Source organism: Lepeophtheirus salmonis, chromosome 6 (assembly GCF_016086655.4).
Source record: "Lepeophtheirus salmonis chromosome 6, UVic_Lsal_1.4, whole genome shotgun sequence".
Taxonomy (NCBI): domain Eukaryota; kingdom Metazoa; phylum Arthropoda; class Copepoda; order Siphonostomatoida; family Caligidae; genus Lepeophtheirus; species Lepeophtheirus salmonis.
The window spans coordinates 8,184,008-8,210,240 of record NC_052136.2 but is presented as its reverse complement, the minus strand read 5'-3'; the positions used below and the strand labels follow the sequence as shown (position 1 = coordinate 8,210,240).

The 26,233-nt window shown below is 32.9% G+C and overlaps 1 protein-coding gene across 1 annotated transcript; it reads right to left on the bottom strand.

Moving 5' to 3' along the window:
* On the bottom strand, positions 1-25,221 carry LOC121119359 (uncharacterized). The gene is given in 13 exon segments (XM_071889414.1): positions 1-1,345; positions 1,689-1,915; positions 1,977-2,153; positions 2,475-3,155; positions 3,244-3,987; positions 4,206-4,266; positions 4,269-4,882; positions 4,979-7,028; positions 7,308-9,352; positions 11,628-11,698; positions 12,514-12,571; positions 23,269-23,491; positions 24,751-25,221. Coding segments are annotated over 12 exon segments (7,848 nt in total). The 5' UTR covers positions 23,378-23,491; positions 24,751-25,221; the 3' UTR covers positions 1-334.
* Between the last annotated feature and the right edge of the window lie 1,012 nt (positions 25,222-26,233).

Below are 26,233 nucleotides of genomic sequence, written 5' to 3'. Positions count from 1 at the left end.
TAGCTGTTAAACAATTATGATTTATTGCTGATCAATTACAAGAGTACATGTATTAAATAATATATCTAATATATAAATTATTTTGGGATTAAACTAATTCTAAGAATAATGACAATAAGTAAGTATGTATAAATGCAATGAGGATATAAATGTGAATATATAATATGTACGTACTGCTGTTAATTACATAAATTAATAAATAATATTTATAAGCTGACTAATTTGCTGTGTAAGTGAGAAAAAATTAAATAGCCTTGTTAATTTTACAAAAAAACATATTTTATTTTGTCCTCATGATTACTAACGATATTTATTTTGCTGAATAGAGTAGGGTCTAAGCTTTAACCCTTTTAGTAACGGTTGTTTTTGTGGTTTTAATAACAGGTTTCTTCGTATAGGTAAAGGTATCAGATCGTACACGATGACCATCACTATGAACTCGAGTCAATGCAGTTGTCGTTGTTGCTACTTTCTTATTGGAAGAGCCTGAAGTTGATGTGGATACCACGCTTGTCCCCCCTTTGGAATTCATATATCTTTTTGTTGTTGTTGAAACCTCGGGGCTTTTCTTAAGGATCATGACACCGCCTATACCTGACTTATTGTTAGTGGTACTACTACTGGGGGATGCTTGAGGTATACGTGATGATGTTGATGAATGGGATGTGACAAGGGTTTTCTTGGAGAGAGAGTTGCTTGTACTATTATTAGTATTACTGATTGTACTGGTTTTTACAGTCCTCTCACTGACGTTTCCCCCGCTAGACGAAACATGATCATTCTTATTGCTCACATTCCTTTCTGTAATATGGTCGATGCATTGTATAGCCTTTCCATTTATAACAGAAGAACCAGATTGTTGCATAGTTTCAAGAGCATTTCCATCCATGCCCTCAGTAATAGCCCCAATTGAATTTGCAGGATTGTTGATATTAAGAAGAATCTCACTGGATATGCGCTTGACTGTGGAGCTGTTCTGAGAGTTACTTTGAACAATGATATTTCCACTGGATAATGTTTCAGTTGTGTATTTAGTGGGCTCTCTCACGATATAGCTCGTTGTTGTGACTGTGGATCCATTATTAGTTTCGCCCAAGGGATATTGAATGATATAATTTGTATTTGTAATATTGGAGTCATTCTCTCCTCCTCCGTTGGAGTCACTGTTCAAAACATAATTGTTTGTTGTGATGTTACTACTAGTTGTACCACTCACAACGGGGAAAGGTTCTTCAACACTCTCAGTTTTTGTAGTAACATAATTATCCCCTTTGAGCATGGCTACATAGGGAGAATGACGAATACCAAATGATATCTTGGGTGTTTGGTTTAGAAGAGCCTCAACCTGAGATATGAAAGAGAAAACAATCATTAGTAATGTGAGGGAAGATATCCTAATTCTACTTTGTTTGTTAGTAAGGAAGGGGACGATTATCCTCTCCAGGAAGTGGGAGAGTCCCATAAATATAGTTTGAATGCTTTACACCGAAGCTGAATTGAGGAGGATCCTGGCTTTTGTTATTAAACTATGGAATTGTGATTAGTTAAATTTATGAAAGTACACAAATAAGGCAGCATGAAATTAACAAAATAAAAAAAAATACAGTAAAAACCATCAATTAGTTAGATAAATCATTAAAGATAATGTAATCCAATAACTAAGTTTTTCAAATGAAAAAGGATCTTACCTTTTCTGGAGTATAAGCACCAGGCCCAGGAATATGTGCTGAATCCAAAGGTGTCTCATAGCGTGTGCTCAAAGAATATGCAGGTGCCTTGGATTTATAATGATTGGGATCGGGAACTTCATAGGCTCCAGGTGATGGAGTAACATAGCTTTTAATTTCTTTGTATCTTCCAGATATACTATAGCTAGGATTATCTCTCTGTTCAGGTACTGTGTAAGCGTTGGGGGCTGAATATGTAAAAATGTATGTTTAAGTATCGTTCTTTGTAAATACGAGATTCGAACTTGCCTGGAACCTCTGGTACTTTATCAATAGATGCTTTTATACCAAAAGAATACTTGGGAGCCGTTGATCGTGTATCTTCCATAGCACCTTCTGGATTATAAGCTGCTGGAGATGGAGTGATGAACGGTTTCGGATCAGAAGGTTTCATATGAAGTGAAGGAGCTTTAACATCATCTTTGCCTGATGGAAAACATTGAAAAATTATATAAATAATAACTAGAATTTGATGTAGTCATTTTGATGAGAGACAAAAAACATACACAGATATGGAAGGATAGTAGAATATAAGTGATTATGTAGCACATTCCAAAAATACATTGTTAAACATATACCTTTTAAACAAATCTAGATAGTTATGATTAAATGAAAATTAGAATAATAAAGACAGAGAAAAATATCTGTAGATAAATACTCTATGGAAGAATGTTAATCAAAAAACAAAAGGAACCCAACACAAAAGTTAGTTGATCATTTCTGCTTAGATAAATAAAATATACTAACAATCCTCAGGACGATAAGTTCCTGGACCGGGTACATTAAATAGATTTGGATCCTCAAGTCTAATGCCAAAAGAAACACCCCGAGACTCATCGGGAAGTTTAGGAAAATATGTACCAGGGGCTGGCACATCACTTTCTGATGATATTACTGGTTTAAATCCAAAAGAATATTTAGGAGTATTGTCAAAATCTTTAGGATCATATGTTCCAGGAGCAGGTGCAATACTTTCATCTCTTATTTCCGTTTTCATACCGAATGTATATTTAGGAGAATTATCATCATCCTTTGGATCATAAGTTCCCGGAGCTGGTGCCACACTATCGCGCCTAATCTCAGTTTTAAGACCAAAAGAGTATTTTGGAGCAGTATCAGCGTCTTTTGGATCGTATGTTCCAGGAGCTGGTGCAATACTGTCATGTTTTATTTCAGGCTTAAGTCCGAAAGTGTATTTAGGAGCAGTATCAGTGTCCTTTGGATCGTAGGTTCCTGGAGCTGGAGCAATGCTTTCACGAATTATTTCCGTTTTCAAACCGAAGGTATATTTAGGGGCATTATCATCATTCTTGGGATCATATGTTCCTGGTGCAGGTGCGACACTGTCCTGTTTGATTTCTGGCTTAAGGCCGAATGTGTATTTAGGAGCAGTATCAGAGTCTTTAGGGTCGTAAGTTCCAGGAGCAGGTGCAACACTATCATGTTTGATTTCAGGCTTTAGACCAAAGGTATATTTTGGGGCAGCAATCAGGTTCCTGGAGCTGGTGCAACACAGGTGCAAAATGATCATGTTTGATTTCAGGCTTAAGACCAAAAGTGTATTTAGGAGCAGTATCAGTGTCATTTGGATCGTAGGTTCCTGGAGCTGGAGCAACGCTTTCACGAATTATTTCCGTTTTCATACCGAATGTATATTTAGGAGAATTATCATCATCCTTGGGATCATATGTTCCTGGTGCAGGTGCAAAACTATCATGTTTAATTTCAGGTTTAAGACCAAATGTGTATTTAGGAGTAGTATCATTGTCTTTTGGATCGTAGGTTCCCGGAGCTGGTGCAATACTTTCATGTTTGATTTCAGGCTTAATACCAAAGCTATATTTTGGTGCCGTATCAGTGTCCTTTGGATCATAAGTTCCAGGTGCAGGCGCAGCACTATCATGCTTAATTTCAGGTTTCATACCGAAAGTGTACTTAGGAGTATTATCACCATCCTTGGGATCATATGTTCCCGGAGCAGGTGCCACACTATCTTGCTTAATCTCAGTTTTAAGACCGAAAGTGTATTTAGGAGCATTATCGGGGTCTTTAGGGTCGTAAGTTCCAGGAGCAGGTGCAATACTGTCATGTTTTATTTCAGGCTTTAGACCAAAGGTATATTTTGGGGCAGCATCATTGTCCTTTGGATCGTAGGTTCCTGGAGCTGGAGCAATGCTTTCATGAATTATTTCCGTTTTGATACCGAAGGTATATTTAGGGGTATTATCATCATCCTTGGGATCATATGTTCCTGGTGCAGGTGCAACACTGTCATTTGTTTGATTTAGGAGCAGTATCATTGTCTTTAGGGTCGTAGGTTCCAAGCTGGTGCAACACTATATGTTTGATTTCAGGGGCAGCATCATTGTCCTTTGATCGTAGGTTCCTGGAAGCAATGCTTTATTATTTCCGTTTTGATACCGAAGGTATATTTAGGGGTATTATCATCATCCTTGGGATCATATGTTCCTGGTGCAGGTGCAACACTGTCATGTTTGATTTCAGGCTTCAGGCCGAATGTGTATTTAGGAGCAGTATCATTGTCTTTTGGATCGTAGGTTCCAGGAGCTGGTGCAATACTATCATGTTTGATTTCGGTTTAAGACCAAAGGTATATTTGGGGGCAGCATCAGCGTCCTTTAGATCATACGTGCCAGGTGCTGGAGCAACACTTTCATGCTTAATCTCAGTTTTATGACCGAAAGTGTATTTCGGAGCATTATCGGCGTCTTTTGGATCGTATGTTCCAGGAGCTGGCGCAACACTATCATGTTTGATTTCAGGCTTAAGACCAAAAGTGTATTTAGGAGCAGTATCAGCGTCTTTAGGGTCGTAAGTTCCAGGAGCTGGTGCAACACTATCATGTTTGATTTCAGGCTTTAGACCAAAGGTATATTTTGGGGCAGCATCATTGTCCTTTGGATCGTAGGTTCCTGGAGCTGGTGCAACACTATCATGTTTGATTTCAGGCTTAAGACCAAAAGTGTATTTAGGAGCAGTATCAGCGTCTTTAGGGTCGTAAGTTCCAGGAGCTGGTGCAACACTATCATGTTTGATTTCAGGCTTTAGACCAAAGGTATATTTTGGGGCAGCATCATTGTCCTTTGGATCGTAGGTTCCTGGAGCTGGTGCAACACTATCATGTTTGATTTCAGGCTTTAGACCAATATTTTGCAGGGGTATATTTTGGGGCAGCATTTCTTTGGATCGTAGGCTCGGAGCTGGCGCAACACTATCATGTTTGATTTCAGGCTTAAGACCAAAAGTGTATTTAGGAGCAGTATCAGCGTCTTTAGGGTCGTAAGTTCCAGGAGCTGGTGCAACACTATCATGTTTGATTTCAGGCTTTAGACCAAAGGTATATTTTGGGGCAGCATCATTGTCCTTTGGATCGTAGGTTCCTGGAGCTGGTGCAACACTATCATGTTTGATTTCAGGCTTAAGACCAAAAGTGTATTTAGGAGCAGTATCAGCGTCTTTAGGGTCGTAAGTTCCAGGAGCTGGTGCAACACTATCATGTTTGATTTCAGGCTTTAGACCAAAGGTATATTTTGGGGCAGCATCATTGTCCTTTGGATCGTAGGTTCCTGGAGCTGGTGCAACACTATCATGTTTGATTTCAGGTTTAAGACCGAAAGAGTATTTTGGAGCAGTATCAGCGTCTTTAGGGTCGTAGGTTCCTGGAGCTGGTGCAATACTGTCATGTTTGATTTCAGGCTTTAGACCAAAAGTATACTTCGGAGTATTATCTGCTTCCTTAGGGTCGTAAGTTCCAGGTGCAGGTGCAACACTATCATGCTTGATTTCAGGTTTAAGACCGAAAGAGTATTTAGGAGCAGTATCAGCGTCTTTAGGGTCGTAAGTTCCTGGTGCAGGTGCAACACTGTCATGTTTGATTTCAGGCTTAAGGCCGAATGTGTATTTAGGAGCAGTATCATTGTCTTTTGGATCGTAGGTTCCAGGAGCTGGTGCAATACTATCATGTTTGATTTCAGGTTTAAGACCAAAGGTATATTTAGGGGCAGCATCAGCGTCCTTTAGATCATACGTGCCAGGTGCAGGAGCAACACTTTCATGCTTAATCTCAGTTTTATGACCGAAGTGTATTTGTCTTTTTATTTCAGGAGCAACATTATTGGCGTTAAGACCAAAGTGTATTTTTGGATCGTATGTTCCAGGAGCTGGCGCAACACTATCATGTTTGATTTCAGGCTTAAGACCAAAAGTGTATTTTGGGGCAGCATCATTGTCCTTTGGATCGTAGGTTCCAGGAGCTGGTGCAACACTATCATGTTTGATTTCAGGCTTTAGACCAAAGGTATATTTTGGGGCAGCATCATTGTCCTTTGGATCGTAGGTTCCAGGAGCTGGCGCAACACTATCATGTTTGATTTCAGGCTTAAGACCAAAAGTGTATTTAGGAGCAGTATCAGCGTCTTTAGGGTCGTAAGTTCCAGGAGCTGGTGCAACACTATCATGTTTGATTTCAGGCTTTAGACCAAAGGTATATTTTGGGGCAGCATCATTGTCCTTTGGATCGTAGGTTCCTGGAGCTGGTGCAACACTATCATGTTTGATTTCAGGCTTAAGACCAAAAGTGTATTTAGGAGCAGTATCAGCGTCTTTAGGGTCGTAAGTTCCAGGAGCTGGTGCAACACTATCATGTTTGATTTCAGGCTTTAGACCAAAGGAATATTTTGGGGCAGCATCATTGTCCTTTGGATCGTAGGTTCCTGGAGCTGGTGCAACACTATCATGTTTGATTTCAGGCTTTAGACCAAAGGAATATTTTGGGGCAGCATCATTGTCCTTTGGATCGTAGGTTCCTGGAGCTGGTGCAACACTATCATGTTTGATTTCAGGCTTTAGACCAAAGGTATATTTTGGGGCAGCATCATTATCCTTTGGATCGTAGGTTCCTGGAGCTGGTGCAACACTATCATGTTTGATTTCAGGTTTAAGACCGAAAGAGTATTTTGGAGCAGTATCAGCGTCTTTAGGGTCGTAGGTTCCTGGAGCTGGTGCAATACTGTCATGTTTGATTTCAGGCTTTAGACCAAAAGTATACTTCGGAGTATTATCTGCTTCCTTAGGGTCGTAAGTTCCAGGTGCAGGTGCAACACTATCATGCTTGATTTCAGGCTTAAGACCGAAAGAGTATTTAGGAGCAGTATCAGCGTCTTTAGGGTCGTAAGTTCCAGGCGCAGGTGCAACACTGTCATGTTTGATTTCAGGCTTAAGGCCGAATGTGTATTTAGGAGCAATATCAGTATCTTTTGGATCGTATGTTCCAGGAGCTGGTGCAATACTGTCATGTTTGATTTCAGGTTTAAGACCGAATGTGTATTTAGGAGCATTATCAGTGTCTTTTGGATCGTAGGTTCCTGGTGCTGGTGCAATACTATCATGTTTGATTTCAGGCTTTAGACCAAAGGAATATTTTGGGGCAGCATCATTGTCCTTTGGATCGTAGGTTCCTGGTGCTGGTGCAATACTCTCATGTTTAATTTCAGACTTATGACCAAAGGTATATTTTGGGGCAGTATCAGCGTCCTTTGGATCATATGTACCAGGTGCTGGAGCCACACTATCATGCTTAATCTTGGTTTTAAGACCGAAAGAGTATTTTGGAGCAGTATCAGTGTCTATTGGATCGTATGTTCCAGGAGCTGGTGCAATACTACCATGTTTAATATCTGTTTTGTGTCCAAAAGTATATTTTGGAGTATTATCTGCCTCCTTTGGATCGTAGGTACCAGGTGCTGGAGCGACACTATCATGTTTTATCTCAGGTTTCATTCCAAACGTATATCTTGGAGCGTAGTCAGCGTCTTTTGGATCGTATGTTCCAGGAGCTGGTGCAATACTACCTTGTTTAATCTCTGTTTTGTGTCCGAAAGTATACTTTGGAGTGTTGTTTGCATCCTTTGGATCATAGGTACCAGGTGCTGGAGCGACACTATCATGTTTTATGTCAGGTTTCATTCCAAACGTATATCTTGGAGCGTTGTCAGCGTCTTTTGGATCGTAGGTTCCTGGTGCAGGGGCAATGCTACCATGTTTTATCTCAGTTTTGTGTCCAAACGTATACTTTGGAGTGTTATCTGCCTCCTTTGGATCGTAGGTACCAGGTGCAGGTGCAACACTATCATGTTTGATTTCAGGCTTAAGACCGAAAGAGTATTTCGGAGCAGTATCAGCGTCTTTAGGGTCGTAAGTTCCAGGAGCTGGTGCAACACTACCATGTTTTATCTCAGTTTTGTGTCCAAACGTATACTTTGGAGTATTATCTAACTCCTTTGGATCGTAGGTACCAGGTGCAGGGGCAACACTATCATGTTTCATTTCAGGCTTAAGACCGAAAGAGTATTTCGGAGCAGTATCAGCGTCTTTAGGGTCGTAAGTTCCAGGAGCTGGTGCAATACTACCTTGTTTTATCTCTGTTTTGTGTCCAAAAGTATACTTTGGAGTATTATCTGCATCCTTTGGATTGTAAGTACCAGGTGCTGGAGCAACAGTATTATGTTTTATCTCAGGTTTCATTCCAAAAGTATATCTTGGAGCGTTGTCAGCGTCTTTGGGGTCATATGTTCCAGGAGCAGGTGCAAAACTATCTTGTTTAATCTCAGTTTTATGTCCAAATGTATATTTCGGAGTATTATCTGTATCCTTGGGGTTGTAGGTCCCTGGTGCAGGGGCAATGCTATCATGTTTTATCTCAGTTTTGTGTCCAAAAGTATACTTTGGTGTGTTATCTGCATCTTTAGGATCGTAAGTACCAGGTGCTGGAGCAACACTGTCGTGTCGTATCTCAGGTTTCATACCAAATGTATATTTAGGGGCTGAATCCACATCTCTAGGGTTATAAGTTCCAGGTGCAGGTGCTATGCTTCCATGTTTAATTTCATGTTTATGCCCAAAAGTATATTGGGGGGTGTATTCATAAATGTTTGGGTCATATGCTCCTGGAGCAGGTGTATCACTTCCATGTTTGATTTCAGGTCTTATTCCAAATGAATACTTTGGTGTGTTATCCCACTCTTTTGGATCATACTCTCCGGGACCTGGTGCACATCTTCCCTCTTTAAGGTCATACTTCATGCCAAAAGTATAATGAGGAGTATGGTCATTGTATTGTGGGTCGTATGTACCTGGTGCAGGCGCGCAGCTCTCTTGTTTTTTGTTTGTTTTTATTCTGATTGTGTGTTTGATCATTGTGTCTAGCATTTTTGGATCATAAGATCCTGGTGCTGGAGCACAGCTCAAGTGTTTTGTCTCTTCTTTGTGGCCAAAAGTATATCTTGGAGAATCATACTGCATTTTAATATCATATGTACCAGGTGCAGGTGAGCAGGATTTAGGGCTGTAGTTGGTTTTTGTTCCGAATGTATATTTTGGAATTCCATCCATTGATTTATCACATTTTTCTGGGGCATAGTCCATGGGAGAGGGCGTAAGAAATTCATGCTCATATTTGTACCGAGTTCCAAATGTATATTTTGGCGATGAATCGGAATATGTTTTATAAGACTTGACAACGTTATACGTTCCTGGATCAGGTAAAAGCTCGGGTATTTTATCTTTTGGTCTACGAGCTATTGTTTTTCCTTCAACATGATACTTTCCTAAACATTATATAATAAAAAATTAGGACCTTTATTAAGAATTTAAACTAAATATATAGTATTTCTACAAACACTAATCGCGGGATTAAGTTTGTGCTCTAAAATACACACAATGCCATGAAATTTAAATCATATTTATCGTTTAAGCTCTTTAAATCGAACACGTATATAAATCAGAACTCGACTCATATGAATACCAATTTTTTGAATTTGAATTTAATTTTGAGATTCAAGTACTTTTTTAAATCATTCTAACGCCCAAATAGGGCCATTTTGGTTATTGTCTTCAGTTTTATATTTTTTTAACTGCATAAATACTTTTTCTGATAGGGACAGTAAAAAAATAGACTTTGGATAGGCTTGAAGCCTTGCAAGGCATTTTTTGCATGTCAAAGACTCTTTTAATTTTATGTTAATTTGCTTTCGGTTTATCAGTTGAAAATATTGTGCGCCTTCCTCTGACTAATTTAAAGGGTATTGAGATGTGTGGAATCATTTCCCTTTTTTTTAGCATAACATATGAAAGTTAAAGTCTAGTTGAAGGGATACTTAGTGATAAAAATCGTATGTATTTTAGGCATGTCAAATAGAAAAGGTAAGTAACCTTGACAATTTGGAAGAGAAAATCAGCTTTTTTATGTTCCTTTAATTGGACAGATAGAGTAAGTAGCTTTGATTAAGTATAAATAAACATTACAGTAGTTCATTTACTCCATCTGAAATAGGAATCTTCTCTGAAGTCCATATACATAAAGTATATTTCCTTTTCTAGGAAGGACCGAGTATCAAACCGACGCACATTGAGTTCAAAAAAATAATTTTTTCCGAGTGCGTTGTCCATTGAGCTACGTGAAAAACAGCTTAACTGTCATGACGTTTTATTAAAACAGTTAAACCCAGCTTTGACGACTTCGGAGGAGGGAAAGAAGGAATTTTCCAATGCCCTTACATTAGCCATAACTAACTGATGTCGATCCTCAATTCTATTCTAAGTCCAACATGGACTTATTATTATAGCTTTGCAACAAATTCTCAAGGTTACTACCCGTCTATGATGAGTACATCCGAATTTTCAATCGGGTTTTTAACATAACTGAATGTAATATAAAGGGAAGTTCACTACTCAGGACTAGCTAAGGAAAAGTAAATTCATTCTTCAGAGTACCAATTCCATAAAAACTGGTAATGTCCATCTACAAATGAGACACAATTTACATCAATAATGATAGTTGTTGAACAAAAGGAGGAACACTATCTTTGATCAAAAAGGGAAAGCGAAAATCATTAACTCAATCTTACCCTTCTTTTTTTTTATATTGTCCACCAAATTGTCTCAATTTTTAAATTGTGGATTCAGTCACTAGTGTTGACACACACATAGGATTTAGTAATTAGTTCTTGGACAATCAATGATTAATAATTTAAAAAAATAATAATACACTTAAAAAGTGATCTATTAGATTACATTCATTTTCAGAATAAAATAGAATCTTACAACGGGGTAAAAAAAACTTTGGAATAGTTTAGGTTTTCAATGGTTGAGTAGTTAATGTCTTTTAATCTATTTTTTATAGAAAAATAAAAGTTGCTTTCACTAAAAAACATTGGATCGTTTTTAGGAAAATATAAATATTGCAAGTCAACAAGAAGAAGATATGCTTAGATCCATATTTAACTCGATTATTACTTTATATGTTCATCAGACTCATTAGATTTTTCGCATCAAATCTGATTTTTTGAGATATTTTTTCATTATTTTTACTGTTTTTATGTGTTAAAGAAAACTTTCAGCAATTTATATGTAAATAAAACAATTATCTGCCAAGTTGTATATTAATTTAAAAAAATCTGTTTATATTTGATAGTATGATTACCCATTTGTTTTTAACAAGTCAAGTTTCTGCAGAAATACGGATTTAACTTTAAATTTTGAGGCATACATTGCTTGAGATTAAGATCAGTAAAAAAATAAATGAAATAATTCAAATATAAATTGGTAAAATAAGGGGTTTTTATATAATATATATCATTGGATATATGAGATCAAAAAATTTTAGCGTTTTAATTTTACACTACTTCTTGTATGAGAATAAATACAGTTTAAGCTAAGTAACTGGACTTTTTACCCCATGTGTTAAGTTATTAATTATCAGGATACAATTTGTAAAATTTGCTTGTAAAAGTTATCTTGGCTCTAACTTATACAATTACATCCTGGCACGCTTAAAAATGCACTAATTTTATCTTCTCTGGACATAATCAAATTTTAATTTACCTCTTTGACTTAATCTTGACGTATTGTATGAATTGGGGGCTGGAGTTGTTGACGTGGTTTTTCTTCTGTACCTGTATTATGATTAAATTTATTCAACATATGAATGGTTAAAATGGTTATCATAAAGTTTCTAAAATACATCATTGAAATAAAATCTTTTTTTTTGTTCACTAGGCTCTAAATTAAAAAAAGAGAGAGAAAAAAATAAGAGATATTTCATTTATTTCTTGAACGTTTATAGAAATTCAAGATCAAAATAAAATTAAAACTAAATTATGTTTATTTTATGGAAAAGTTTCATCAGACAAGTTTTCTACAATACAAATGCCCGGAGGGATATTATTGATATAAGTCATTTTGGGGCCCTAACCAACCTAGTTTAATAGAAATAAAAACCTTTCCTTCATAAATACGTATTAATGAAACTAATTAACTATTGGATGCCAAAGTAAAACTAAAGGAAAACACGTTCAAATTTAGTCATTTTTATCAAATACTACTTTGATTTAATTCAAATATCAATATTTATCATTTGCATCAATTAATATTCAATGCAGAGGTTAAGTCTTTTTTTTAAATATTATATTTCATGAAGTTTCATCAATATTTATTGGACAATTGTCTATTTTATGTAGAAAATAATTCAACTTTGTGCCCTCAAGATGGCGTCTACTCCAATTATAATTTATGACGTCCGTACAGAACAGGCTTCTCCTGATCTGCACTTTTCTCATGTGAACCAATGGGGTATGAACGTTGTCAAGTAAGTTGAACGTATCAGAAAATAGCATCCTTTTAGGATCTTATTTCAATGATCTATTTTTGAAACCGTCTATAATGTATGGCAATATTATTGCATGATAGTATGCATTTAAATTTTACTTACCGACTTCCAAAGGTATAAGACGGTGCTCGAGACTTGCTTGACTGCTTTATATTTGGATCTATAATAAAATAAAGTAAAAAAAATCAATAAATAATTTAGGTACCAAGTTATCATGACATATTTTTACAATTGGATTGATAACACTATGCAAAAAAAAAAAAAAAAAAGAAGGTCTTGCAGCTCCACAGGCTATAACCCACATTTATTATAGTTATAAGCCACGAATATGACCATAAATACTTTCAACCCTTACATGGTTGGCTTTTAAAAAAAATCAAGTTATTGGAAAAAATTACTACGATTTAGTAACATATTTCGACATGAAAGAGCACTTTAAATGAAAACAAAATGAATTATAAATTGAAACAAACATTTCAACATTTGACAAATGAATTATTCATTACTTTATCTTGATTAAAATTAATAGAAAATGATTAAATTGAAGGACCAATGTAAAAGCTAATATCTTTTTTAATTTTTCTTCATGTGCACTATATCGCAGCTGAATTTGTAGAATATTCTTTCAATTTAAAAAGATTACCTTTAAAAAAAGGTCGATTTTGATTGATTTTTGGTCAATTTAGTTTTGAATATTTATTAAGATATTTAAATATATTAAGCTAATCGGATAGCGTTAATATAGACAACAATAATATTTTTGGGGGGAAATTGAATCGTTTATTATTATTGAAAATAAAATAATTAATAATTTAGATATAAGGGGATTAAAACATGTTTGTAGATGCTTCATATTCAAAATAATTGATAAATTGAACTCATGGGCGATTTATTTTTTCCCTTGGAACATTATTGTAATCTTTATTCAATTTTATAAAAGGCTCTAAATACCAAACCTGTAGAGGTTAAAAGTGTTTATAGTAATAATCGTATTCTACGGCTTATATAACAATAATAATTGTGGTTTTTAGCCTGCGAGACAAAATGCTTTGAGTGTAATAATTGAGTTTAAATGCCTTTGTAATACCTAGAATGTTAATTCAAAGGTATTCATCTACTAACCTAAGCTATAAAACAAAGTGACTTTACCCGTGATGTATACAATTTTTTTGTTCCTTTTGCAGAATTTAACATGTTAATATTTAATTAAGAGTTTTGATTTATTGTTAGTAATAGATATAGCTGTAAATCGTATAATTTTTCGGTATGTTTAAAAAAACCCAAAAGTTGACATATTTTTCGATCCTAAATTTTACTCCCAGCACGACAGGGACTTTAACCTATAACTTTCATACAAATACTGAGTTTTACACTCCGTCATTTATGAGCATGTACTAGTGATTTCTTTAAACTTAGTTGTACTCTCCTCAAGAATAATGATGACAGCATTAAAAAATACAAAAATCTGTTCATGCTGCCTACAAAAAAAAGCATACACATTAAAAAATGCTTCGGATTTACAATATTCCTTTCAGTGTTCTATATATAGAGTATATATATAGAGAAAAAAAATAGAAATGTGAAAATTCTGGTGAACATACAATTAAAAAAAGTATTTATAGGTTGATTATCTGCAAAAAAATGAATGCTCTTATTATTTAACAAGTCAAATATATATATATATATTTTTTTTCAATAGTAGTAGTACTTGACGTACTAAGCACGAATCTGTGAATATTTTTTCCTTATAAAATTTGGGGTTTCAAAATATTTGGACAATTCTTACATTTTTTATGGGCTTGGGAAAACTTTTTAGTAGGGAAACCAACTGTAATCTATAACGATACTCTTTGTTAGTAAATATGTCTTCTCTCTAAGTTATGAACATGCAAGGTTAATAGAAATACAAGGTTATACCATTATGCAATAGAGCTTGTTAAAATGTTTAATTTGATGTATGACAATTTTGACAAAATACGCAACCAATCATAGTCTATGACGTCAAAATTGATATAACTTTCAATTTGATGTATCGTACCTCTTGTTGTGCAAGATAGACCGATTTTGAAAAAACATGCAACTACTCATGCACTATGATGTCAATATTAAAAAGCGTGGGGGAAGTCAAACATCAATCGTACACGCGTTATGGTATAACTTTTTATTTCTATTAACCCTGACAAGCATGCACTTTTTGTTAAATTTATGCTCGTGGTGAGGATTTTGAAAAAATTAATTAAAATTCTGGATGCATTAGAATTTGATCTTTTTTTACATTTAAAATTAAACGGAACAAAAATGAGCCTTCCTTGTAGCTTTGGAATTTTTTCTTAGTGCTATAGAAAAAATTATATTATACCTTAGGAGTTATGAAATGAAACTAACGCCAAATCCCCTCGGACTATATGCCTTTTATCTTTACCAAAGTTGCTTCCGGGAATGACTAAATAAAGCATAAACAGAAACAGAAATTGAAACACAAAAATGTAATTGAATAAACACCACTTACATAAATATCATTTATTGTAATGGAACAAGGGAATCAAAAGGCACATAACAAAGGGCTTGTTAAAGTCAATTGACTTTCAAGAGGGGCTACAAAAATGGCATGAAATAAATGGAGAATCATTACTGCCTCATCAACTCATCATGCGACAGCAAAAAATTAATTTAAAAAAAGGCGACGACAAAAATATCAAAATATTTGATGTGTAAATATTTTAATATATTATATAAATTAAATACAGAAAATATATTTGTGAAGGTAAAAAAATCTATCAAGATGGGTTGGAACCATAAATCTTATAATTTTTCGGAAGTTTCATTTAATTATTCATAATGAAATCCACTTCTGGACTTCATTATGAATAATTATCACAATAGTCTCGGCCACACGGCGCCAGAAGCTTTGCCAGAGCCAAGCAAACTCGTCCTGATCCAGTTATGACAAAGTACTAGTTCTGCACTTTTAATTTACATTCTCTGAATGGATGGGTTATCCCAACGAAAGTGCACCAGCCCCCATAAAACACGAATTTCCAACAAGAAAAGACATAAAGGCCAAAAATATGCAGGATGCCTTGTTCACAAAATGTTCTCACTTTTGGAACCCAGATTTTTAGCCTGCAAAAAGCCAGTACCTGAACGCATTCTATTTCTATCTCTGGGGAAGGGTCTATTATGAAGCCTGTGTCAAAAATCATTCGTCAATTGATGCCCTGACGAAGACCATTATCTGTACAATAGCAAAACTTGATCTGCACGAAGTAACCCGGTCATGTTAAAGCTTCTGACACTGTGGGGCCGAGTCTATAAAGAGAGGGGGATTTCATTATGAATTCCATTAAATATACTTTTCAAATAATTGAAAATATGGTTTTAGCTCATCTACTTCATTTTTTATTAGTCTTTGAGGATTTTCCCAGTTTATCTGTACGACCCTGTACATACATCTGTACTCTTCAACGAATTATAATGGTCCATTTCTATCAACGAACTATTCTGATTATCATTCGGAATTCCTCTTTTGCCTGTAAAAATTCACCGTCACATTCAAAATATAAGACTTTGATAGATTTTATTCGAAATACCATATTGGGAACAAATACAGTCTTTAAATCTAGTGTAGGATCTAAACTTAGCAATATTCTTTTGTATCTTAATTTATTCCAGAAATTTAAATGCAATGCATATAATTGGCCTAAAAACATATGTCTATGAAATATTTGGTAGTATGTTTGGTATAATTTGGACTTTTCTTATTTTCTTGATTTTTGTTCAAGATTATTTGTTTTCTAATTTGCCATTGATGTGGAGTGTCAAAATAAAAGAATCTAGAACCAAAATTAATAAAATGATAATTTATGATTTTTTATTGCATATATAGAGTGTTTTCCTTTGACATCATCATTGTGATAGTCTAACCCTTAAAGTTTTTTTTTGCACAAATGTAACATACCGAAAAAACGTTAATTAAATATAATATTAAAAAAAAATTGTTAATCTGAAACTATTTTCAGATCTATAGGTGTTATTGTTATATTCCATCAAAAGACTGGGTAAAAAGGTAATCAATATCTTTGCTAACACGAGTGAGTAAGAGAGAGTTATTTAATTGGTTCAGGAGCCTAAATTTAAAAAAAATATTCTTAATAATCATAAGGAAAAAAATATTTTATGATTCTCTATTCTATTGGAATTATTTAAATGCAAATATTTAAGTACTTTGTTTTATATGTAATAATTTATGGGCCTTTTTTCTTATGTAACAAATGTGCAACAGAATCAATAAGATGAATTTTCGGTGAAATAGAAATTTGTTGCAAATATTCAACAATTCTCATTTTTGTTTCAAATATGAAACAAAAACATAAGAGGGAGCTCTGGGAAAGAAAAAAAATCCTTCGTGAAGAAAAGACAATGAACCAGATTTATAAGCATCCTCAAATATTGTGGTGGGGTTCAGCATAAAGATTCCAAGAAATGTTGGTTATAAATTGTACTTTGACCGTTACTTTACTTCATTGAACTTTATAGTGTGGCTTGCCAAACAAGGTATATTTTCAATTAGCATGGTTAGGCTTAATAGGTTGGCAAACTGTCAATTAAAAACTGAAAAAGATATGAAATTACATAATAAAGGTGTTGTTTTTTTACTGAGATGGTTACAAGCTTCGATAGTATTGATGTATCTTGCGTAGAAATGTATGATTATAATGTTGTATTGTTGCTTTTATCTCTGACTAGTTAAACTCCTGTTTCTATAGTTCAAAAGTTTGATCAGTCAAAGATGCAAGATGCTGGGATGTCATTTAATGACTCATGTACATTGCAGTAAATGTGGCGTAGCACTTTGCTTTAATAAATATAACAATTGTTTTCCTACATTTCATATGAAATATTTAAAAATGTATTCGGTTATTTTATGAACAATAAGGTGGTTTCTGTTCATACATGCCAAGTAAAATTTTTTTTTTTTTTGTTTAAGTTTGTATATTATGGTCTAAGTCAATCAAATTCTTTTTGTTTTATATTTTATATAAATGAATATTCAGTACCAAATATGGCATTTCTTGCACATTTGCAACCTCCTTTATTTTTGTTCAATTATTATATAATGTTTTTCCAAAAATCTTTTTTTTTTACTTTATTTATAGTTTGTCATACAATAAAAAAATTTTCAGAGGAAAAAAAAAGTAAAGTTTTAAGGGCTAAGATAGTATGGATATGTATAAATTTATAATTAAATCTCAATAGATCAACGATCAATAACTAATAATCAATATAGCAAAAAATAGACATGAACAGCTAAAAAAAAATATTTTAGAATTATTGATGTTGAAGGGATCACGGAGTTAACACTTTTACACAAATAACCACTGTATTTTATTACAACTGTTGATTTTTCTATTTCTTTTCCCTTGTTAGTATTTTGAAAGTTGATTAGATGGGTTTGAACGAGTTTTTTTAAGTACTTTGAACAATTTCCACACAGTTATAGAATACTAATTTCATAGTTGGAATGAATTTACTAACTAACAACTGATTTTGGGCCTTTTTTTCTTTATTGTGAGATACAAAAAAATTAAGGACGTGAGAGGGGAAATGCGTCGTGAATGCATGTTTGCATTAACACATAAAGTAATCACTCACTCAACCTCTTTGCTATTCATATTTGTATTATTTAGTATTTTGACTTATACACCAACAATATTCATATCATTTAAATAAATTTATGCATAGACTAGCATGACATTTTGACAGTCTAAGTATTAAGAATATTGTCACGAAAGAGGCTTTGTATATAGAAGGCCAAGGAAAATGCTTCATTGATAAAAGTCCATGAAAATAATCGATGTGATTAAGTTATGAACTAAGGAGGTCAATAAAAAAAGAGGTTGGAACAATAGGATATTAATAATGCAGTTTTATCATTCAAGACATGTAAACGCTACAGTTAATTTATATGAATAAGAACATGAATCTACTTGACTTAATAGGCCGGAGTTCTTGTTAAACAATCAACAATAAGAACGAATGGATTTTAATGAGGATAATTGACATATTATGATTATAATTTAAGTTATTGAAGGAATTTAAATCGCAAATAACAATGACTACACACTCGAATGGATTCATACGAACATGCAACAAATATTTTTTACTCTATAATCCACATGTAGCTACGTAACTGAATCTAATATTAAGAGAAATATATTGCACAAGTATATATTTTTAAAATAAAAGAAACGCGAAAATAATTTTATATAACCGATTTCTTGGGGGGAAAAACGTCACAGTATTACTTATCTTCATAATTATCTATCACAGTTGGTTCTATGTATGGAGATGAGTATTAAACCTTGGTGAAGTTTAGATAATGCCTCTGTACTTAGTATTCAGAAGTTTCCACTGGGGGTTGGTTGGAGGGGCTGTATCCTTCAAGCCCAATTTAACTAATGTTTGATTTTTACTAGAAAATTTAATTTAAATTTATTTTCCCAAAAATATCTAACTTCCAGTGAATAGCTATGGATTTTTGAAAATTTTCTCCGAAAAATAAAATATTTGATTTTTTGTTTAATTTTATATTTGAAATGTAATTTTAAAATTTTTCATTTCCAAAAAATTTAATTTTTTAGAAGAGCTGTGGATTTTTTAAATTTTTAATGAATACCTACGGACTCTTGAAATTTTTTTAAAAACAATTTAATATTTGAAATCTATTTAATTTTTTTGAATAGTTGTGGATATTTGATCTTTTTTGAAAGCCTGTGGATATTTGATCTTTTTTGAATAGCTGTGGATATTTGATTTTTTTTTAAATCAAATTTTGAGAATAGCTGAGGATTTTTTAATTTTTTCCAAAAAAATAAATTTTGGAGAATTGGTGAAATATTTTTGTTTTATTTTTTTTCCAAATATTTGAAAAACCAAGCCTCCATACCATATCTTTGGTGATTTATTACGAAGTGAATCTTGTAATTAAGTAAAATAAATGAAGAAAATATTCATCCTTTATCAAATTTTCGGTGAATTTATATGCTTTATATTCATACTAAATGGACGAGTTCATATGCCCAAGAATATTAACTATATATATAAACTATTAGTTTTGTAGTCAAAATCAATACTTTGTAGAGACACATCCGAGGGCAAAAATTGTATTTTTAGATTTAAAAAAAACAACTAATGACTTTGGTCTTTGTCAGGTTCTGCGCTCCCTAACTTATATGTTGTACTTTGTTGTCAGCCGTTGATTCTTCTGCTTCTCTCCATATCTGTGTTCTGATTATTTGAATCCAAATTAGCTGTTGTTAAGCTGTTAACAATCTGCGACAACGGATATTATATAATAGTTCCATAGTTGTTAAAAAATTGTCTAATTACCAACTGATTTTAAAAGGAAAGGTTACAAGATAGAATAAAGGTAACAAAGTGTATGAGTCATGAGCCACAAGACCGTCACAAGAACCTTATCAGAAAGTAATGTACATATACATATTTTTGAGGGACATATTAAATGAACCCAAAAGTATCTCATTCATTTAATGTATACAAAGCAATTGCTTGTAAATAGATAATAATGAAGCATTAGAGAGTCCATAATTGATAAATTATAACTTCAACATATTCCACATCCTTATGGAAAATATGTTCTTATAAGCCTTTTACATATTTATGAGAATAGAGGAAAAAGAAAAATAGATCTGCTGTATTCGAGTAATTATTATTTTTTTAAATTTAAAAAAAGTCAAAAAATGTTTTTTTTGTCTTTTATAAAAAAGGGAATCAAATGATTTATTTAAAAAAATAAGTTATAATATTGAAAATGTCTTTCATAACAAAAAATATTATTTCATAGAAAATTTCTTTCATAACAAAAAATATTATTTCATAGAAAATGTTTTGTGTATGAAAATTATTTCTTCAAAGAAATGTTTTTTATAAAGAAAGTCATTAAAAAATATACTTGAAACAACAAAACGGATCATAGGAAGTAGATATCTTTTACGAAAAATAGTAATCAAAAAATGTTCCGTATAAAAAAATATCATGGAAATGACTTTTATTTCTTAATATATATATTTAAAAAATAAATTAAATTAGGAAGTTTATTCTATAAGAAATAGTTATCATATAAATGTTTTTTTATTAAATATCATAGAAAAGTATTTTATAAAAAAGTTATATCACAACAAAGATTATTCTACTAAAATAATGTCATCAAAAAAATATTAGATCTAAATAAAAGTAGTTGTAGTTTTGTCTTTTATGAATAAATATGTACATGGTTTTTGTTTTTTTTTCGTCCAAAATTTGTGTTAGAATTAATTAGTTATGAATATTCAGACAAAGTTGAATTCATCTCCCAAAATATTATAGTCTCATACGCCTATAAGTTGAATCAATAAATCAGGAGTGTGAACGTCTAATATGTATGTATACTTCCATATAGGCATAAATATGTATTGTAAAGGCATATAGGTAAATATATTTTGAAGAAGAAAAAAGAAGGGAAGATCAGGTATTAAGATCCGCTCACTCACTCATGCATTTAGTAATATCTACATTATGCCTACATAGGCAACTACATAGATACAACTATATTTAGACGATGTCGTGGGTAGAGGAACCAGTCCTTCTCATGAGTCATTATATTATACATATATGCCCTTATCTTGTTCTTGAACAAAATTCACATTCAATTTGATATGACCATTTTTAATATCTATGTATACATATTGTATATCTAATAGCCATTTCAAATAAATGAGTAATTATATATATATTGTATTATTGTACAATATAGCAGGGTATCTCAGTTCAGAGGATTTTTTATATTTTTTAAAATACCTGATCCCAGGAAATGTCCAGAATAAATACTGTGAAATTTGAGTATTTCTTTTTATATTTGAAGAAGAACAAATAAATTTTAAGCTAGTCTTAAATATCCATATACTCTGAATTCGTATTTTCTTCCAAATTTTTACCATTATGAGGGGCGTCCGCAGGATTCGATTTTTTATTTCAAAACGCACGGCTGTTCACAAAAAATGAAATTTTTTGAAAAATGTTTTTTTTTGGGAAAAAAAATCGACAAATTAAATAATTATAAATATATAACTTTTTCGGAAAAAAATTTCAAACATCGATAGACAATAGAATCACAAAAAATTTAATAATTATAAATAATAAATTTAGACATACGAAATTTAATTTAACAAAACCCTTCCTTATTTGAAAGACTTCAATTGGTGGAAGGAACGGATAAAACTACACAATACTGAATAGTCTTTAAATTAAAGAACACATCCCTCTATGTTGTACATTGTACATATATTTATATTAGCAAAATAAATTATTTGATCGAGGCACAAACATGATTTCTTGTTTTGCTGTTTAAAAATGCATTGATAGATCATTTTTATTGGATGTTAACATTTGAGTCATCATTTCACTGCTTCACATCGTCTTAGCTATTACCTCATCATTTTAAGAGTAAGGAAATATGTACTTCATTTTCAACTCTTGCATGTAGGTATGTTATGAGTTAAAACAAAAAAAAATCTTGAACAAACATCAATAAATAGGAGTTTATGTTTAATATACTTTTTACCATCATATATCATAAACATATTATTCAAGTCCATTAAAGCCGTTGTATTCAAATTTCTGGGATGAGTTAAGATACCTAAGAATGTTAACTGTAGTTAAGGGTCTTTATTTGGGTACTAGGGAAATTGCACGTGGTAGATTGCCCTGGAGAAAATTGCCATTTAGGAAAATTGCCTGTATTTTGGTCAAACATCATAAATAGCTTAGGGCCTCTTAAAATATGGCTGAATAACTCTGCCTTCAGATTGGCCCTGGGGTAGTGTGGGATTGCTAAAACCCACCACCAAATACTTTCAATACATCCAAGGAACCAGATGTAAAATTTGAACTAACATACCCTATAAGATTTTTTTTTAGCGAATGAGAGACATGCACCTTGTTGATTCGGCAGATTACATTTAGTTTTTAACACTACCAAGACTTGCACGCCTTACCCAAGGCTTGAAATTACTTTTTGGTATTAGAGACCCTAAGCTATTTATCCGCCTCCTTTCCTCCTATATTGCAATCATATTACTCACACTTGAAGGTGTTCCTTATGGGGATATATTTAGATATTGTCATACAAAATATTGAGCGAATTTATAGTTTGTTCTTAATCATCATAAAGTTTGAACGAAATATGTGCAATTTTCCTCAATCACAGTTTTCCGCGGCTTTATTTGATTTATAGGGCTTTATTTAGCACCAATATGACCTTTTTTTAAATAAAGCTATCAATATATAATTCTTTAATTGTAATGATGAATTTTGGTACTTTTATTGCAATTAGCGGCGGCGTCTCTAAAGAGTTCCTTAAAACATTTTTACTGATAAAAATAGACGATAATATTTTGTGTATTTGTGTAAAAAATTGTTTTTAAGAGTTAGAAATAAAACTGCTCTCATTTCTCAACTTTTTCAAAATGCAATTTAGCACAGTTTGTCTTTGAACCAAGGAGATGTAATCCGTACTTCATACTTATTTTTGTCTATTATATATCTATTATATTAAACTACATCCCTAAAATGTACAGACGTCAAAAGAGACACGAGGTTATGCATAAATACATAATTAAGTACCTACAAACAAACTACTTCTAAGTTCTAACTACAAAGCATTTTTCACATTCCTATTTTGTAACTATAACATTTCCTCTTTGCTCTCAGAGAACATTGTTTAAAGAATAAAATAAAATAAAAATATACTTAAAGCATAATTATAAATGATTAAAACGTAAATAGATAATAATGTCTTACTTCCGAATAAGGAAGGTAGAGAGAGTGCTGCAGGGCCGGGTCCTTGAAACTCTGCAGCAATTGGGCCCCGTCTTTTAGTTGGCGTCCAGGATCCGCTATGTCCTCCCATGATTATCTTTTCTGTCACTTATTTATTAATGAAGGTTATTAATGTGTAATTTTGATATGTGTGCCTTGTTGCTTCTTTATTTCTTAAGTTCTAACTTGCTGTTAGCTCTATGATCTGAAAATAGTAAAAATCATAATTAAATCGCGCATTGGTTGAGTATGACTTCTTCATTTTTATTTATGAAGGTCCTGTTTTCAATAATATGCATACATATTCAGTGTCTTAATCATCAAGGGGGCAAGGAAGCCTGGGCCCCCAATATTTATGGTAGTATTTATCGAGCCTATTAATCCATAGCACTCCAATCAGCCCCTTTCAATAGAAAACCCGTGATTATGAGAGGTGTGATTGTGCCATTAGAAAAAGTTTTACCATTAATACAAGGACTAAATTGGGCTGAAACCCAGGGGTCTCCTTATGAGCTGAAACATCCTATTTTTTGCCCCAGTAGAGTAAAAAATCTTCCCAGAGCCGGCACCAATCATTAGACTAAGGTGTCTGGCCCTAATATTCTGTGAATAGTAATATTTGTCGAATTTAGCTCTAAAGCTAGTACCTAGGTGGATGGGCAGTCCAGGAAGCCGCCGTCCACATCCCAAGGTTATATCCTCCCCCCCCATTGGATATTTCAGTCTGAAAAAAAAAAAGAATGTCAGTCCGAAAATTTAATGTATGAAATGTTTGGGTAATCAACGACCCTTCGTTCATTCATAATTAATATACCTAATACATAGACAATCATCTTCTTTAACATACTACAATATTGTAACGATTATACAAAAAGTATTATTTATTTCTAGGTCATCAAAACCAACCAAAGGAAGGGAGGACACGTTATTGAACAAACAAATTTGACCTCAATATGTACATAACATGAAGATCCTAACAAATTATTGGCAAAGATAGGAAGGACTTTTTAGCAAACACACACACCAAAGATAACTCATTCGCACCAGTGATATAGGTGTGCAAATGAGTCATTTGCGTAGGTGGTGAAACTGTCAAGATGAGGCCTATCACATCATCATCATCAAGTTCAATAATATTACATAATAATATTTATCAAGTTTTCTAAAAAAGGAGAAAGAGGACAACTTAGTTTTTTTTTAAATGTTATAAATGTTTGAAAGAAGGAATGAGTCAGATATATGTATCCCCCTTTGTGGCTTCCTTGAAATATCAAAGGTATATTTTTAAACATACTACATTCATATATAACAACTGAGGGCGTCTCTTATTAACTAATAAGTAACTTTTTCGGTCATCCTTAGACAAGGAAAAATAAAAAAATAATTCATAATAGAAAATAAAATATAATTTGGGGAAAAGGAACACCGTTATACTTCCCCCTCTCTTTTTTTTTATCTCCTTACCTTTGTATTCTCTGAAGATCAAACACTTTTAAAATCATTTGAACTTAAAAAAAAATATATTTAATTTTATTTCGTGAAATCAAAATATTTTAACCAATCAACAGCAGCATGAACCACAACGATAACAAAAACAACAACAATAAATGGAATAACCTCTAATTTTTTTATAAGAATAAAAAAATAAAAAATGAGCCTTGGGATCGAAGGACTTGCGGATGTATGAGGCTCAACTAACAAGTAAAAATATTATAGACAATATGTAAAAGAATAAACCGGGGCATGAAATCTATTATTTTGTTCTCTCTCCTTCTTATTCTCCAAAATCACAGGGCGCTTACACGACATACAAGTTATGCTAAGGAATAAAAAAAATCCCTTTTGACTACTTCACACTCAGGTCTGCTTCCATTGCTTGAAAGCGAGAAAGAGAAGGGAAGTATCAAAAAGAAAAGAAAAGAATGGCGGAGCACACACTCAACAAATAGTAGGGTGGTATGTACGTATTTATAATGTATTCATATTTACGGCATTTAGGTTATAACTTATAGGTAGAGAGAGTACTACATGCTCTTTAGTCATAAACATAACATGACGTCATCTATTTTTTTCTACACCTACTTTTTTCAATCACATGTGTATTTAATTTAGGTACTATGTACCTAATATATTATATTATTTATTTTGTCATACAATGGTGTTCATTTGGAAAAATAATCTCAAAACCTCTCGTTTAAGTATTCCAGGAAGAAGTATATGTAGAATGCTACATATAATTTAAAATAATGCATAATAGTGTTGGATTCGAGTCAAAATCTTATAACTTTGTTTTTGTTTATTTTTTCAGATTTTGTCTTACTTTTTTTTAAATTTGACTTGAATAAAAATCAGCTACATTCTCAAAAGAACAGACGTTTAAAACATTTATAAACAAGTGCCGGGTGCTCTGGATAGGCTGGTGGTGTCTTTCTACGAGCCCAAAAAATACCATTTCGATGAACAGAGATGGAAAAATGTGAAACATCAGTTCTGTTACCGTCTTTTTGGTGTACTCTTGGCCTCCCCAATACCCAGATAATGCCCCTAGTGGCAAGCAGAATCCGTTAACAAAATGTTGAAGTTTTAAATAACTCTGTCAAAAATCAGTCGGCTGCAATATCAGAGACCTACATCAAGACCACTTACAGGAAATTCCTCGGAAGCTGTTATTGCTACCGACTCTGATCATATTCAAGATTAATCATCCTTAATACCATTATTATAAACTATATTAATAAAATTGTTTTGTACCTTAAATGTGTACAAAATGAGATATCATTGTTTAATTTCTTCATTTTAGTCTCAAAACTATTGCAAGGCTCGGTACAAAGTACGTATGTACACATGTAGAAGGGTTTTGAGATGGCGTACTTTATAAGAAAAGGCGGTAGAATAAATGTTCACAAATATTAATATACTTTAAAACTATTTTGGGCGAGTTATAGTC